At 39.7% G+C, this 17,503-nt stretch overlaps 3 protein-coding genes across 4 annotated transcripts; 1 reads left to right on the plus strand and 2 right to left on the minus strand.

Annotated features, from left to right (window-relative positions):
- Window positions 1-146: 146 nt before the first annotated feature.
- cnot3a (CCR4-NOT transcription complex, subunit 3a) lies at window positions 147-9,885 on the minus strand. The gene is made up of 18 exons (XM_083889380.1): window positions 9,764-9,885; window positions 9,080-9,150; window positions 8,841-8,908; window positions 8,684-8,758; window positions 8,496-8,585; window positions 8,254-8,382; window positions 7,946-8,041; window positions 7,556-7,775; window positions 6,728-6,855; window positions 6,476-6,532; window positions 5,252-6,182; window positions 5,029-5,134; window positions 4,769-4,910; window positions 4,016-4,115; window positions 3,606-3,804; window positions 1,843-1,975; window positions 1,626-1,751; window positions 147-1,510 (listed from the first exon to the last, which is right to left on the minus strand). The coding sequence occupies exons 2-18, from the start codon at window positions 9,102-9,104 to the stop codon at window positions 1,412-1,414; spliced, it is 2,724 nt and encodes a 907-aa protein (XP_083745506.1). The 5' UTR covers window positions 9,105-9,150; window positions 9,764-9,885; the 3' UTR covers window positions 147-1,411.
- A 605-nt stretch (window positions 9,886-10,490) lies between these two features.
- Window positions 10,491-13,381, minus strand: tfpt (TCF3 (E2A) fusion partner). Of its 2 annotated transcripts, none has more exons than XM_083889625.1 (7): window positions 13,252-13,381; window positions 12,622-12,723; window positions 12,203-12,325; window positions 11,981-12,051; window positions 11,828-11,897; window positions 10,918-11,076; window positions 10,491-10,764 (listed from the first exon to the last, which is right to left on the minus strand). In XM_083889625.1, the coding sequence occupies exons 2-7, from the start codon at window positions 12,721-12,723 to the stop codon at window positions 10,690-10,692; spliced, it is 600 nt and encodes a 199-aa protein (XP_083745751.1). In that variant the 5' UTR covers window positions 13,252-13,381; the 3' UTR covers window positions 10,491-10,689. The 2 variants fall into 2 exon arrangements, with proteins under 2 accessions (XP_083745751.1, XP_083745750.1); XM_083889624.1 differs by having other exon boundaries at window positions 13,248-13,309.
- Window positions 13,382-13,485: 104 nt separating this feature from the next.
- ndufa3 (NADH:ubiquinone oxidoreductase subunit A3) lies at window positions 13,486-14,517 on the plus strand. The gene is made up of 4 exons (XM_083889681.1): window positions 13,486-13,500; window positions 13,752-13,826; window positions 14,139-14,216; window positions 14,347-14,517. Exons 1-4 carry the CDS (start codon window positions 13,494-13,496, stop codon window positions 14,436-14,438), a joined length of 252 nt encoding a protein of 83 aa, XP_083745807.1. The 5' UTR covers window positions 13,486-13,493; the 3' UTR covers window positions 14,439-14,517.
- Window positions 14,518-17,503: the final 2,986 nt, after the last annotated feature.

The following is a 17,503-nucleotide window of genomic DNA, read 5'->3' on the forward strand; positions in this document are numbered from 1 at the left end:
AAAATAGAATCTATAAAAGGCAGATCTCTCATAACTTTACTGCATTTTTCTTTCTCCCCCCCCCCCACCCGCCCGCCCAAAAAAGCCTGAAACCTACACAAGATAAAATTTTAATTGCAATACAGATCTCAGCTTTTCAGGGTTTCTTGAATGGAAAGGAAAAAAAAAAAAATCAGTTCAACACGCTCCTCGTTCAAACTAAGAAAATGTAGGATCTGTGCCACAGCAGATCCAGGACCAGATTAAATCTCAATGTTCTTCAGGGCAGCACATGAACAACCACAGCAGACGAGACATTTCCTGTTTAACCCACGAGTTCAATCTACCACCAGGATTTCAGTTTTCACGCTTCATGTAAACAGGTTTGTCAGTGCACATTCACTGTATAGGGTTTCTACTCAATATCGGGTGGTAAATTGAACCAAGTGGATTTTAGGATGACGTAACATAATTAGAATAAAGCCTTAACTCAAGGTGGGAAGCTGACTCGAACCAAATTGATGGTACATTCTGTACTCAATGTGACCTTTGACATTGAGAATGATAAGTCCTCCATGGGGAAAGAATCCTCAAACCTTATTTTTAAGATTTATTTTACGAGTTTATTAATTTGTCACAAACATGAATGTGCCATAATAATGCATTTTCCTTTGACAGGTTAACTTAAAAACATGTTATTTGTAAAGAGAGGGAGTCAGAGACCAGTTCAATTGCATAGCAATTTAATCCTTGTCCAATAAGGACTCTTTCCCTGTCACAGGGAGAGGCCCTGTGGTCACTCTCAATCAGTATTTTAATCGACCAAGACAATATCAATAAAACTATTGATAACTGCTCACTATGTCTAATAGTGACCGTATTCAACAGGCATCGTAGGATCTTAAAAGAAGCCGTTCCTACACACCATGACTAAAATATCCACTGTATGTTCCCATTCTAAACCACCAAATTACAGTAAATACAAGATGGGTAGTTCACTTAACAATCAAATTCAAGGTTTGTTTTGTGTCAAGTCGAAGGCTTCCAGGCTCAATGTTGGGTAGGTGGTACAGAGAATCGGTAAAAAGAAAACAAAACATGAGAAACATGCATGGGGTAGGCTTTCCTAATGCCACATACCGAGTGTGCACACAGACAGGCACAAACGTAGATCTCTAATGAGAGCCCCCCCCAGCCCGTGCAGCGCGATGCATCACATCAGACCCACGGGGCATTTTTTGTCAAAAGCAAAGCGCTACACGAGCAGAAGAGCTTCACGTTGAGATGCAGCCTATACAGACACCGGTCTCCGTTTCAGGAGAGGGTTTCTACTACACATCACAATCTCTATCCACAGTTTGGAGTTCAGTCTCGGAATGTCAACAGCAGCACATTTTTTGTCTCTCCCTGTCCTTCCACGTCCCTCCGTCTGTCACTGCAGGTCTCTGTCTTCGAGGTACCTGTACTCAAAGGTGAACCCCTCCTTCTTCCTCTGGCCCCATTTCTCATAGTCAAAGTAAATGTAAGTGCCCTGGAGGAACAGCACAGTGAAGACAGTTGTTTTATTATTATTATTATTATTAACCACAATAAAACAATAAACTCGTTTTAGTTTGTGTGGAAATGAAAGCGCGATGAGGCTGCACCTGTTCAAATTCATCAGTGATAGTCTTGGGCTCTTCGTGCCGCTGGAACCACATCATGTACTTGGTGTGAAACCTCCACGACTGCTTTTTCAGAGCCTTGGCAGACAGATACTGAGCCTTGGTGCCCTGGGCGAGGAAGGTCAGAGAAACCATTCATCCCAAATTCAATCATTGAATATATCGTGCGAGTGAATACCTTGTGAGTGTGTGTTCTTACCTCCAGGTAATAGAAGATGAAAAACAGCGTTTCTGTGGACAGCCTCTGATAGAACTCTATGGAGTCAGAATGGTGAGGTGGAACCTGATGATGGAAGGGCAACGTGGGACACGGATTCCTCATCAGGTATTGCCTGTAGGACAAAAACACTAACAGTTACAAATAGCGATGCACCGACATACTTTTTTTCACTTCCAATCCGATACCTGAATCTGGATATCTGCCGTTACAGATACTATTCCGATATGGATGCTCTGTTTACTTTAATATTATTATCATCATTATTGTTGCTTTTATATATTAAGAGTTTAATAAACTCCTTTATACAGGCATGTAAGATATTTACGACTTTACAGCGACTTTACAGCGACTTTACAGACCCCAGGCGATTTTTTTTTATTTTTAAGAACTGTGACAAATCTAGTGACTTTCTGTAAAAAAAAAAAAATACTACTTAATACTACGAGAACACACAATTCTGCCACACAAGTGAGATCCTTTATTTACTGCGGGCAGAGAGTCGCACGCACACAAACAGAGTCACGGACGAACTGTGGATGTTCAATCTCCAAACACAACGTGAGGCCGGCGTTTTGAGAATTTCCCACTCTGGGAGGCGTTTATTTATTTATTTATTTATTCTGTGTGGACGGACCCTTAATCATTGATTTAATTATTCGACATTTGTTTCACCAGACATTTTGGCCAGTGACAATTTTTTTGCCAGCCAAATTCACGTGACAACGGCCAAAAGCCGGGATATGTCGACTAACCTAAACCGTGGCTTGGTGGAGTGTGATTTTCATTGTTTTTAAACTGCTGTCATACTCAGGCGTTTTACACCGGTGACGGCTGGGATTACGTCGGCTGCAGGGGAGGTTACGGAGCTGATCTTCCTGGTTAACTCCTGGTCAATAATGCTCGCCTGCTAGCTGGCTGTAAAACTGCAGGATGGATTTCCCGAACAGAGGCCCCCCGTCATTACTCCGTGCCTCATTGAGACACGCCCCCGTTCAGGTAATCCATCCCACTTTTTGCAGCCAGCCAGCAGAGCAGTCAGGGAATAATTGGATAGGAAATCTAGGAAATGACGTGTGTATCAGAACCCGATACTGGATTCGATTGGCCCCCGTCCCTAGTTACAAATCAACATTTATCAGACGATGATTAATGACCCCAGTTGTCATTAATCCAGAATTATAGTCAGTTTTTTTTAAAGAATAACACATCACAGATGGTGTGTATATTTCCATTATAAACAAATGTCTGTTACATTCAAATTAGTTCATACAATGCTGTCTGTCAGCTCCACATGACTTTCTCTGTATAGTGGAGCAGCCAATCGGAGAACAGGGTTTATCCAGGAAGGTGCAACAATTTCATTCTCTCTCACATCACTGGATTTACATGACATACTGAAAGGATACTACAGAATGTTTGACCAATATTATATACTTTGTTAGGTGAGGTGGCAGGAGGAGATTCATGTTGTTAAAAAGTGTTGATCAGTATAACCCAAACCTAAAATTGACAATGTTCTGAAATGTCTTGCTTTGACCAAAAATAATTATTTGATATATGGGGCAAAGAACCAGTAAATATTCACAATTAAGAAGCTAAAAAAATCTGAGAGCTTGTTATTAGAAAACACTAAAACCACCTATATCTGATACGACTTATCTTTAAAATAGGTCGTATCAGATGTATAGATCAAGTAACAGTGACTTACAGAAGAAAATCAGTCACTTTGATTTTGGTTTTACCTGATCCTCTCTGAGTCGGAGGGGTGTGGCATGTGGGTCCAGGCGGACTCCTGCATGGCCTGCTGGTAGAGCTGGTCTTTGGGGAGAGGGGTGGGGCCCAGCGGACAGACACCCAATGAGGGGGGGATGCTGACTTCCGACACGGACTGCTGAGGAGTGGCAGGCGTGCCAGGTGCCGCAGATGAACTAGAGAAGATGTCTACACAGAGAAAAAAATGAAGAGCTACATCACTCACACAAATAACAGCATCTCTACACACACATCTCTCTTAGTGTTGTTCCTTCTTGTTACATCAATCTTTTATGATCCATCTTTCTTTTCCAAGCACTGTGGTTTAATAACACTTTTCTCCTGAGTAAATGATTCATCAGTTAAACCAGAGTGGAAATAAATGTCTGACTGTTCTGACCTCTGTCTGTCAGATGCAGGCTGGGAATCTCTCCATCCAGACCTGATCCCAGTGCTGCTCTCTCCGCCATCGCCTTCAGAGAACTGAGAGGCTCGGGAGCCTGAGGAGGAAATGGCACACAGGAGATAAAGTACAACCAGTTTGAAGACTATTGCTTGACCATGAAGTGAAAAGCTATTATGTCTACATGGAGCTACATCAGACATCATCTTCATTCAGACAAGGTTGTTTATCAATGACCTGAACCTATCAATCACACATTCATCCAAATTCAAATGTTCAGTTAAGTCACTTTCTGTTGATGCTTGCAGTGAACAGAACAGGATAGTACCCGAGTAAGCGGTTATTCTTTTTTAAGTCCTAAAAAACCATGGCTAAGATTTTTATTTAACACACTACTGTGTACATGTGGGCTTTTTGGTATATATACATGAAGCTGTGATATATTGACAATGCTAAACACATTAACATTGTCCAACAAGCTAACAAACACAAGCATCTGAGAGACTATGAAAACCATCTTAGTTCTCTGCAAAATCTGAAATAACCCAGTTAGGTCAAAGAATAACCACCAGAGTTTAATATTGTACTGTCCAGGAATTCAGGTGTTTTCTTGTAGTGTGTGATGATGATGATGATGATGAATGTCTGGTTCTCGTGGCAAATTCTGGCATCTCAATTACAGACAAAAGCCTATGACTGAGGCTCAGTGCTGGTCACATGTCCGAACACCACCCTGCTGGTTCGGCTCACCTTGAGGCCTTCAGAGGCCTGTGTGTAGGAATGGGGCCCGTTAAGAAGACTCCCTCCTCCTGGTGTGCTGTCTGAGAATGAGGGGGACGGAGAGCTGGGAGGCAGGGTAATGGAGCTGATTAAACTGGGGCCATTGTCCATCCTGCACCAGTTGAAGTGGGAACAACAGTAAGTCACATGTAATTACTGTGATTTAAGAACAAAAAAATAACATATGTTGACTTTCACTACTTAAGTGCGTTAGACAGAAAATAACTTACGGCTGACTGGTTGAGGAACTGAGAGACGAGGGTTGGCTGCTTTGCGACTGGCTCGGTGTACTGAGAACTGATTCTGTGGAACACTCTGCTACTACAGCACTGTAACCTGATTGCATGTGAAGGGAGAGTTACAACAGAATCCTTCATAAAAGGAAGACAACGCTGAAGTCAACAGGTAAATAATTAATCTCATCACACATCCAAACAAAACAGGTTCACGTACTTGTGCTTCCATTTTGTTTGAGTCCACTTGGAGGTCTAGCAGGAGCAGCATTCACTCCTACTCCTCCAACCACACCAATATTGCCCCCATTTCCTCCCATCATGGCAGCTACAGCAGAGGTAGTGCTGACAGTACTCGGAGGCAACTGCGAGGAACCAGAGGCCTGACTTTGTCCCGGAACCAGACTCAGTATACTCGCACTTAGAGAGGTGTGAGATGGACTGGAACCTAGTAATCCAAGCCCTGTTCCTGCCCCGTTGGTGGTGACTCCACTGGAGCCAGAGGTGGCGATGGAAGTGCTGCTTTCCACTGAAATGCTGGACTGGGTGGTGCTGCTCAAACCCAGACCCCCTGATGCTGCTGCCTGAGCATAAGGGGCAGGAGTGGAGCCCGAAAGGAGCCCTGCCATTGTGTTTAGAGGAGTAGAGTGGCCACCCAGACCTAAACCAGGCATTTGGTTGGCACTGCTGGTCCCCGTCAAGCTACCTTTACTCAATCCGAGTCCTAGCCCAAGTCCCAAACTGGATGTCAGGGTTGGCCCAGGTGTGGTCTGAGACTGGGAGTTGGGAGCTGAAGAACTGGGTGTGCTGGGCGTAAGGAGAGAGGGTGCAATAGAGGTTGGTAATAGGGGGTTGCTGGGCGGGCTGGGGGTGTTGTTTGACGAGACGGAGGGTTTTGTCTGAGGTGGCTGCTGTTGTTGCTGCGGCGGCTGGTTTGGCGGCTGAGACTGTTGCTGCTGTTGTGCCGGTTGATGCTGATGTTGCTGCACTGCACTGCTGAAACTTCCTATTAGACTGCTGCATGTGGGGATCGGCGTAATTCCTCCCACAACACTCGCCATGGATACCAGGGAGGAAGACGAGGAAGACCCAGAGGTGGCGGAGGAAGAGAAGGAAGATAGCAAGGATGGGGTGCCATTCTTCACAGGTGACTAAAAAGGAAAGCACCGGGGAGATGCATTTGAGACAAAATGTGAGCAGAGGTAAAACACAGATGAAAATAGTGCATGAGGAGCAGTTAACTGTAAACTAAAGAGGCCCATATATACAAGAAGAACAAACTAAATCACAAGTCTCCAACCATGGTCCCACAGAGAAAATGAGTTCCATTTCAGTGCCTGGGAGGTCAAAACCCTTCGGCCACTGTCACTCTCCAGGACCAAGGCTGAAGTGGGCTGCACTAAACTGTTTGTCTACTGACACACCACAGATGAGAACCTCTCACCTGACTAACTTCACTGTCTGTCGACCGTCCCCGTTTCTTATCGTCCTCTGAGTTCTCCTATTGGAGGAGATACCTTGATATGACATTCCACTTTTGATTGAAACGTTGAGTCATCAAACTAGCCAGTGCTTTATAGTACAGTAACAATGTTATTTCAGAGAAGCAACATGTGACAAATTATAGTGTATATTTTCTGCCCAACACCGCTTTTACATCTTCACCCAAATGTTGACATAAAGAGAAACAACTTACGGCAGTGCATGTGGCTGGGGATGGAGGGATGGGCGAAGAGGAGGTGGTGGAAGTGGGAGTGCTGCTGGAATGGAGATACATCTCATCTTCCATATTGCCCTGACCTGATGGAGAAGTTGCAACTAACGCTGCAGTTTCGAAAAAAGGATGAAACAGAGAAAAGTACAAAATGACATTCTCGTCACCAAAGCCTATTGCAACTCTACACCCTTCCAGAATCTGCTTACTGAAGCCAAGTTCTCACTACAAATCTTTAGGAGTTGTAAAATCGTTGTGCATCTTACATTATATGACGTGTTTGTTAATAATTGTTAAGTCTTGGCAGCCACTGTGAGTACACAAGTAAGCAGCATCAAGGTGTCGCACGCTACTTCGATCTTTCACGAGGGGAGCATGACTCTCATGTCGCCTCAATTACATCATGAAAACGCAAAGAAAATGTTTGGGAATCCATACTTAATTTAGCTCAGTTTCATATGTACAGCTTGAGTCATTGCTTTTATTGTAACAGTGCTGTCTGTGTTCTCTGTCACACATTTTGATATTTTTTCTCTTATTCCTTCTCCCTCATCTCCTCACTGAAAATCTGGTGTTGTGGTCCTGTACCGACTTTGCAGTCTGCCTTGGCTGGAGTCTGATCTCATTTCCATGTTAGAAATTTGATCAAAGTCTGTGACATCAGGGAAGTACAGGTATGTAACCACATGTCGTGTCTTTGAATATTTACCACTAAGTGACTGCTGACCATGTGCTTATAAGGGGTGATTAGCTGCAAGTTTCAAACCTGGCCAATTATCAGAATTGTGGAGCATACAGTGCTCTACTCACGTATGTCTTCCAGGTCTAAGTCATCATACAAAAACTCGTTCTCCTCAAAATCCGGGTCTTGGGATGAATCAATGTAGTAGTCAACATCATCTTTGATCTTTTGGATTGAATCCACTGGCACAGAGTCATTGTCCAGCATTCGTAATATCGTCTCCAACATTCGAATGTGGAATCGATGCCTCTCGATCAATCGCTTGAGCTCCTCAATACGGTCTTGCTTCTAGGTGGAAGATAGACGGCGAGTTCAATATTTTATATTTTCCATATTATTTTATTTATATTAAGTTTCACCGTACAAAAAATACACTGAATACTGACAAGATTATACTTTATATTTCCCAGAATGTGAGGAAATAAAAAATACTTCAAAGGAATGAGACGAGGACCTACCTCTTTATCACCTTTCTTCTTTCTTGTCTGAACCGAGAGCGATTCCACCTCACTTTCAAACTGATCCACCTGCATATTTAGAGTGTCTATCGTATTCTGTAGGTGAGAAAGACATCAAAAAGGTTGTAAAATGTATGTAATCAAAAACTTAAATGAACTACCCAAGTCAATAAACCCCAGTTCATGTGTTCTTAAGTTGTTTTTGTTTTACCAATTCCTGCACTTCTCTAGTTTGTTTTGCTTTCCTTTAACAAATGATACTTTCAGTCAACCAATTTACAATGTGAGAAAAAAAGATGGAGTATTACTGTTAGCCACTGTCCCGTTTCCTCCTTTTCCCTCTGTGCTGGATCCACTTTCTGAGCGAGCCCCAAGCCTTCTTTAGAGTAGGCTTTTGTTTTTGTTTCACGTTCCACCACCTTGAACCTCTCCATTTGCTATAGGAAGTGAAAATCACACAAACCTTGTTTAGTAACATGATTTGATGTGACTTTGCACAGCCACAAAAAAAGAATAATAAAAATAAACTGAAGGCAATAAAGAGTTATACCGTCTCTATTAGTTTGCGATTCTCGACTAGCTGCCTTTTGTCTTTGATCTCGTTTGAGGCCACCCATGTTTTTATCTGATCTCTTAATCGCTGCAAAGTTTAAAGACGTAACACATTAATGCATTCTTGCAAACATTTTGTTTTTATTTTGCAAATAAAAAAAAGATATGTATATGACATTGTCTTACCTGTAGTTTTTTAATCTCTTTCTTGAGGTCAGCCTCATATTTTTCCTTCTGATTTGCATTGGCTGCATTGTGGAGCTAAAACGTATACAAATAAATGAGTCCAATTGCCATTTTTAAAAACATGATGTCAAAAATACACAAGATAGTTAAATATTACCTTTTGCCAGATATCTTCAAACTGTTCTACACCTTCAGCTACTTTTTTCAAACATCTATCGATCTCACCTGTGGAGATAAAAGATGTGGTCCAACATTGCTGTATGTAAAACTGTGCAACACAAAGAGTCTCAACAACATGTGGAAGTTATCTGTTTACTGTTAGATGAGTGCATCTGCATTGATGACAGTGGGACTGATCCTGAGAACCGTTAGTGATGAGTTTCACCACAGTCTTACCTTGTAGTTTTCTCTTGTCAGCCATGGCTCTATTAGCGACAATGTTCACATTCCGTCTGTCACAACGTTAGCTGCATGAAGACAATAAGACATGTATGAAAAATAGTTGAAACATCCAACGGTCCTTCAGCAGAGCCATCAGTGCATCAGGGTCCGGAGAGTGGAACTGACGTTAACTCCTGCTAGCTGACCGGTTTATGTTAGCTGCAAATAGAATGCTGCGGTTTTAAGATATTTTCGGTGTGAACACTCTGACAGTCTATTGTTATAATTCCGTGGGTGCAGCTCTTACTGCTAATGTAACCAATGTGGATGGCATGGTTGTCAGCTAAAATTAGCCACCTAGCAGCAAATGTTAATACTAGCCACTTGCTCGCTCGTCCACCTCGCACGGTTACTTGCTATCCCGTTTTAAACTCTACTATCACTGAGCATGTTTATGGATGGATTTCATTTTCATGCATCGTTATTATGGGGTGCAGTATTGCGTTTATATGGTGGTTCTGCGTTGTGAAACATAATATATTAGAATCCGTTCACATCGTTATCCTGCTAGCTAATGTGGCTAACTGTCTGACTAGCTAATGTATAAAATGCTAGCTAGCAGCTTAGCTAGCCAAATTTAGGAAAAGGGAAACTGGGTCAACCCGAATATCTATATTTATACTTGTTTACGACATTTACCTAGGGTATGGACTTTCGTTTTTCTTTTTTTCAAGTACAGCCAAAACTAATTCCAGAAAGTCTTCTTTAGTCCAAATTGTGTTTTCTTTTCGATAGGCTCGTTCACTGTACTGTAGCTGAAGATGGACGGTAGCTAAAATCCCACCTCCGCTTTAGGAACCCACCCATAACACAATCTACAGGATCTGATTGGACGGTACTCACGCTCGTCACTGACATGCATCCGCTGGCATTATGGGCCGCATTGGGGGCCAAGCAGAGACAACAAAATGCACCTGAATTCACAAATTTACGTTTGCGACATTTTCGTAGTTCGTCTCTTTTATCTATTACCACGTGTTTACATTGGCCATTTGTTTAATGTATAAGGAATAAGCATCCTGTAAACAACTTTACACCATCATTAAATAAGTAAGCACCATTTGAGAAGTACTCGAATTAAAGAAACTATTTCTTTTATTTACACCTGAAATTGAAATTGTTTTTTATGTGTAATTGAAGCGCTGTAGAAAAACATACATAAAGTGAGATTTGAATAAAAATGGGGTAGTTCTGGTAGACATTAAGAAACATAATGATATACCCATACCATCTTCAAACACCTCTGAAATCTTTGGGTTTGAAATTAACAAAATATATACAGATCATACAACAGATTATGAATCCAATTGCAGTCAGTTACATTTTAACACTCATGACTTTGCTTCCTCACACACGTGTGGGGGTTGACTGTGCACAGGCCAATGTGCCAATGGACACAATTATGTAAAAAAAAAATCTCTGTACAAAACAAGATAGCAGATTTAATATGTACAAAATATATGTATGTACTGTATAGATGCATAACGTTAAAGCACAGTATCTGCTAAACAATTAACGTAACTGGGTGCTCCTGTGTCATCATCAGATCCAGGGTGGTGCAATGATCAGTGAGACAGAGAGGTTGGGCTGGGCATTTCTCCAAACTGTGCATCTGCCAACACTGACAAGTCAGGTTCAGTCTGAGTAAAGAAGCAGAAACGCTATCAACATAAAATCAATCAGTATACAGTGCCTGAATGTCAACCCCCCCCCCCCAAAAAAATAATAAACTAAGCATTGTTTTAATACATTTGCATTGAAAAAACAGCAGTTTAGCAGAGTTTGTCACATACCTGTGGGTCTTTATCCTTCTCTGACTTAGGAATGCGAAGCCTCCTCTTCTTTGGTCCAGCAGCATGATGCATCGCTGCAGACGACGTGGAACCAGACAGACCATTGAGACGGTCATCCTCCACTCCAGTAACAGGATCTAAATGTGTTCCAGGCTCATCCTGAAAGAACAGACTGGAGCTGTAACCGTATGTATTCATTCATTCAGTGCTTTATTATCAATTGCTTATTCTGTGAGGTAGGGCAGCAACTAACGATTATTTTCATAATCGCACAATTAATCAAGTACTTTTAGCAAACCTGGAAATTATGATGTTCCTGTACGTCTGTTTTTTCCACAAATTACGTTTTAATGATTAATTTGTCAAATGGGGCAAAAAACTGAAATATTTTCACATTTAAGAAGCTGGAAATTCAGAAAGATTGTTTTATTTATTGAAAAAAACACTAAAACCGATTAATTGACTATCAAAATAGCTGACGATTTATTTAGTAATCAATTAATAATACATTTTTAAAAAATTGTTGCAGCCCTGCTGTGAGGGTGGTGTGAGAGCTTGAGTTAATTCCAGCAGTGAGATACGAATGCTAGCATCACATGCATGTGTAATGCTAAATCAAATTTATAGGGAGATGAGTTTGTCATTGGCATCTGTGATCTGTGTGAGGATGAATTTCTATTCAGGAAAAGTAAGTCACTGCACTTAACCAAGATTCCATGTGCTTCACATTGTGTTTTGTAATTTGATTGAAAAACACAACTGATTAATCAAATTGGTGTAATGTGTATATTCTTATACAATAAACAAAGTACTTGTACTATCATGGTGAACTAAAATGAATAGTTTTTCATTCTACTGATTTAAAGAGTGGTTCATGTCATTATCTACGAATATGGAGTTTACTCCTTACCTCAATAAATATAGTGAGCTGGGCATTTCTGTAATCATCCCCATGAGAATCTAAAGTCTTCATTAGAAACCTGTAACGATGAACAGAACACTAATGTGAGCAATTAAGTGTGAATCTCCTTAGAATTTAAGTTATTATAATAAAGTTGTATACCTTCTTTCTTTCTTCAAGCGCCTTGTAATTCTTTGTACCTGGTGAAGGCGGCCCAGCATTTTCTGATTTACCTTAAATGAACACATAACCCATATGTTAAGAAATGCACTCACAACAATCTAATTATTCTATGATTCAAATACAACATAACAATACACTAAACAATAATAAAACCAACCAAAGAAAGAAATAATATTTGTGAGTGGACATTAAAACACTAACCACTTCAATTTCTTTACATCTCCTGCTCAGTGCGAGATATTTCTGTTTATCGAGAGCTCTTCTCTCTTCATCTTCTTGCACCGTGTTCTCAAGCAGCTCATTGCTTCCTGGACCAAGTTCCACCTGACGTAGAGAAAAATGACCACTTAGGCTTCACAATTGCTTTCACTATTGCACAGTACTGTGCTTCAAACCACAGAAGATCCATGCTCCAATGACTAAGCTGTACACATGACACACTTGGAAACACATCCTCCTGGACTCCAATATGATTAGAAACATATTTCACACCTACTAAGTGTAATTTTTGGAGTGTTATAGTATCATAGCTCCTTGTACACACTTCCTTGTGGCTTAATGGCTCAAGGTGCACTAGCTGATCAGTATTAATCCTACTCTAACCATGGCATCCACATTACCTCTCCAGGTCCCAGCTCCACACCTCCTGGTTCCAGCTCTGCCTCTAGGATGTGTCCCCCAAACAGAGGAGGCAGAGCCAAACCAGAAAAATCCTCCATCATCTGAACAGAGAGCGGGAGAGGATTCTGAATTTATTATTGCAAAACTTTTCTGTAAATTCTTAAAGGTGAATAGTTTGTTGATTATGTGCTCCATGTAAACAAAAAAAATAATTAAAACGGAATCATTTTGGTTTATGGACAAAACAAGACATTCGAGAACATCATAATTTTTCAAGTTTGAAAAACACTGATCAACATTTTGTGGACACAATTATTACTCCATCAATCGAGAAAATAATCGTCAGATTAATCGCTTAAGTAAATAATCATCAGCTCTAAATTAATCACGAGGTCATGGAATGACTGGGAAGATGCAGAACCCTCTTTGTTAGCGCTTCAAACATCTCGTGAATTGTATGCTAAACTAAATATTAAAACTAATAATAATAATTCACCACGATGGACTCATGGTGACTCACATGGGTCCATCGTAGTGATATCCAAAATGATTTTGTACACATAGCCACATCCCTAGTACAGGTAGCATCGTTAGCATGCTCTCTCGCAATAAGCTATGTCGATACTTACATTGTTGTTGTTAAAACTGCACTGCGGCTTGTTTACAGTCTACGGCTGTGAATGAGTGTGCAAACTAAACACTTATTAAAAATATAGCTGGACCTAAACGCAAAGGAAAGCGAGAGCAGCTCTTTCCTCCACATTCTCCTCTGAAAACTAATGTTTATGTTGTCGCAGAACAAATACGTCAGCTCGTAGCTAGCTACTACATTTCCCATGAGCACTTGCTCCGTTCAACTACAGGCGACAACATGGCGGGTACGTGGGTATTTTGTGAGTTTGTGTGAGCCTAATCGCTAGATTTACCTGCAATGTACTAAACCTCGCCGCACATACATATAATTCAAACAGGCGAAATGCTACACTGTATGTCTCAGAGTTATTGTAACCCAGTGGTGTTCATTTTAAACGTGACGTGACCTTGGATGTGTTGCTAGCGTTGGCTAATGTTAGCTAGCAGTACGAAAGAAGGATTTCATTGTTTTTGTTTTGTCTGTTGCTTTCTGCAGGAATTGCAGGTTTCCTAAAGAATGCATGGAACAAAGAGCCTGTTATTTTGGCTTCCTGTGTGGTCGGAGCAATAGGTCAGTGTTGACTTCATGCGTATAATTATAAGGTTACTGTTAGGTTAATGACATTCTAATGATTCATATCAAAACGTGTTTTAATATGAATCATTAGAATTTCCATTTCAGAATCTCAATGTTTTGTCCAAGTCCATTTTAATTTAGATACTTATTCATAAAGTCTGATTCAGTGCTAAAATGTACACAAATACTTGTGAATGTGACAGTGAATGTGATAATGCTAAGTAGATGGGGGAAATAGTCTGTACACACAGTATACTTACTGTTAGTGTAATTTTTGTTTTAAGAAATGTTTTGTTATTTTTCCAGGTCTTGTTCTTCCATTCGTCAGCCCTCTAACAAAGTATTCAAAAATGATGAATTCAAGTATCCCATACGTCTACCCAGGTAAATACTGTTTTCATATCACAGCAGGTTGTTTTTCAGAGTCTCATCTGGGATACACACACTTCAGTAATGCATGTTTAGATTCACACGATCAGACAAACGTTAACTTTTCCCCTCCTTCCTGGTGCAGTTCCTGTGCGAGACGATGGGAACTTGCCTGATGTCCCTGCTCATCCATGTGAACCCAGTGGAAACAACATGGAATGGTTTAAAAATCTATAACTTCACATTCTCACAACCATTGCAGAGTTTCCTCGTGTTCATATTTGTCCACATAACCCTTCTACTTGTCGATGTTCAACAATAAAGAGTATTTAATTCAGTTTTTCCCTTGGTGTTTGGTTTGGATACATTTTATACATTTACAGGGTGTCCGAAGGCCCTTAAAAAGTATTAAAAAGTCTTAATCGTGATTTCATGAGGTATTTAACGTGAAATTGCAAGTACAATCACCCGAAATTGTGTTCTATAGATTTAATTGCAAACTAACGCTGTTTTGTAAGTAAAATATGTGTTGCTGATTACAGGTTGGTGGCAATAAGGTCTTCAAATATTTTGAGAAGTTCATGAAAAAGTCTTAAAAAGGTATGTAAATTAACATCAGGATTCCTGCATATGCCCTTAGTTGAACAAGGCAAAAGCTTAAAAGAAAAAAAAAAATTGTTGATGTGTTTTGTCCTGCCACAGATCACTGGGCATGTAAACCAAAGTCTAATTCACCCACAATTGTGAAACATTTTATGTCCAAAATGTCTCAGCATTAAGTTATCTGTTGTATTTTTACAGAATAGGTCATCAGAGCTTTGAAACTAAGCTTTGGTAAAACTCTGATCCCTCAGGAAGGGCTTACCATGACCACACTGGAATGTGTTTAACGCTGATTCCCTTTTTTCATACCAGCATGGCTCTACTTAAGTTGAAAGGTAGCTGAGAAATAGGTAATACAGGACCATAGTAAACCCCTTATAATTAACAAGATGAGAATGAGGATTGTTTATTGCTAAAATGCGCAATTCTTTGTAGACTAACGCTATGCATATACCACATTGACCAAGATTCTTCATTCACTTTTAAAGAAACAATGACATTTCTTTTATAGAACTTTTATTTCACAACATATGAGTATTAAGTATTTCAGACATCAGCAACATTCACCATCATAATAAAACAGTCGGTTTTCACTGCATTTTGTTTTACTGTTTAAAATTGGTGTGCAATATTTACACAATATTTCACTTTGGAAGAACAGTTTTGAACTTTGACTCAACTTTAAGTTTGTGTCATTAGTGTTGTTGTATGTCACCAGTGTTCTTGCACAACGTGTGTACTTCAAAATGGCGTTTTTCTACCGAACGCTATGCACAAAGGACGGTTAATGACACACAATGTACAGATATTTACACATAATACGTCTGTACATGCATAACACTATCCTGTAGACTTGCTATAAACTTGTGACACATTTATATTATTTATAATGTTGATTAGCTTCTCATGTATCTCTCAAACATATCGTATCCATGTTGTACATATTTTATGCTACATTACTTATTCTAATTATAAATTCTTTATTATTTTCGAACATTTCTTACTGTATCAACACATTCTTTTTCAATTCCATTTAGGACAAATGGGCCTCAAATACTATATATACTGTATACTATTACAACAGACACTTGTCTTCTCTCTGAGTTTCTGTCTCACATAACAGTAAAAGTAGCAATATGAGTACAAAGTGAACGACAGAGTCAGAACTTTGCCGAAGTAAAACTACAACTTTTACCAAATCTGCAGATTCAACAAAGTCAAAATGGTCCACCAAAGTGAAATATCCTTGTAAAAAGAATAAAAGTAATACAATCATGTTTTAAGCATTACTTTCAAGTATAATTATACATTAAATCTCCCACTTGCTGTCATCTTTATTAATAATGCCCACCTAATGATATATCTGATGTTAATTATCTATGACACCTTGTGGTTGAATTTTAAAGGCGCTAAAACATCACAGCAACTTTAATCGGTTACAACTGAAAAAAAACAACCACTTGGGTTTGCACAGACACATCATTACACAAGTTTGCTAAAGGACAATACACAGTTACTAAACATTATATTTCTAATTTACCATGAACACTTGCTCAGACATTGGTCAACTTCCCAAATTCCTTCTTCGTCACTTTCATAAATACAATCCCCCGCAGTTAAAAATCTCCACCATCCGTCTTGTCTTTCACATCAATCCTCGAAGATTCTTCACAGTCTGATCAGTAAACACACAGCTAAGCTCGACCTGTCTAGATGTTGAATAGCTTTAGATATGGGTCTGAAAACGAATCGAGAAGACGTCAAATCCAAAGACTATGCACGCAAGTTTCTCATTGCCAAGACCTTGATCCATCCACAACATTCACTTTTCTAAAAGAAACACTTCTTACAATAATAACACCCTCCAATTGTTCAACTTTTAGCAGTCAAGGTTTGTGTTTGTGAAGCTCGTGAGCTTTTCACTTTCTTTGTTTTTGCTTTGTATACAGTGTTGAGGATTTGACTCAGCACTTGCACTGGAAAATGAACAAGTCTTAACACATTTAAGGTAGAGTATGTTCTTACATTGTATTCTGAGTTCAGGCACAAAGTTAATCCTAATAACTAATCCAAAAAAAAATCTACAATTATACAATACTATCATGTAACTTACTTCACAGCAGTACAATGTGTTAAATTTCATAAACATACGATACGACCTGACAGGGACTTTACAGCATTGCCCATGTTCAGTCATTTTAAAGTCAAAATGACACAAAACATAACTCTTTGTGCCAATTTCATTAGATTCATCAATACTTCTCAACCACCACTATTATAGAATGTGGCATCTTCTCTAAAAAATACAGAACAATAATAATTATAATATAATAATCTTGTTATTATTGTGATAGCACTTTCAGAGTAGGAGCCTGTCCTCTTCCCACAACAGTTCATTACAGTGAAAGAGAACTACCTGTTGTTAGGAGCCAGTCCCTAGATCAACTGAACAGAGGGAAACTTTCAAATATATGGCACAAAAACATCATTACATGTTATTTTCAGAAACAAAATTGCACTATGTTGACAATGAATGAATGAACATCACACTATAGAACAGTAAGATATCAATAGGCGTCCTTCACAGGCTGGGACAAACCCATACATGTTAGTTGCTTTGAAGGAGCAAGACAAAAATACAAGCCAAGTACAGCCAAACATCATCGTTCTGTTTCATAAAATCAGGCAAAGGTTTTATT

The sequence above is a fragment of the Microchirus variegatus genome, assembly GCF_963457635.1.
Source record: "Microchirus variegatus genome assembly, chromosome: 1".
NCBI classification, from domain to species: Eukaryota; Metazoa; Chordata; class Actinopteri; order Pleuronectiformes; family Soleidae; genus Microchirus; species Microchirus variegatus.

Coding starts and splice junctions, on each gene's coding strand:
- cnot3a (XM_083889380.1), bottom strand. CDS start 9,104: ATGGCTGACAAGAGAAAACTACAAG. Junction 8,383..8,495: donor ATCGCAAACTAATAGAGACG/GTATAACTCTTT, acceptor CACTTCCTATAG/CAAATGGAGAGGTTCAAGGT. Junction 7,776..7,945: donor AGAAGAAAGGTGATAAAGAG/GTAGGTCCTCGT, acceptor TCTTCCACCTAG/AAGCAAGACCGTATTGAGGA.
- tfpt (XM_083889625.1), bottom strand. CDS start 12,723: ATGATGGAGGATTTTTCTGGTTTGGCTCTGCCTCCTCTGTTTGGGGGA. Junction 11,898..11,980: donor CGCTTGAAGAAAGAAAGAAG/GTATACAACTTT, acceptor TCATCGTTACAG/GTTTCTAATGAAGACTTTAG. Junction 11,077..11,827: donor AGCTCACTATATTTATTGAG/GTAAGGAGTAAA, acceptor CTGTTCTTTCAG/GATGAGCCTGGAACACATTT.
- ndufa3 (XM_083889681.1), top strand. Junction 13,827..14,138: donor CTGTGTGGTCGGAGCAATAG/GTCAGTGTTGAC, acceptor TTATTTTTCCAG/GTCTTGTTCTTCCATTCGTC. Junction 14,217..14,346: donor TATCCCATACGTCTACCCAG/GTAAATACTGTT, acceptor TTCCTGGTGCAG/TTCCTGTGCGAGACGATGGG.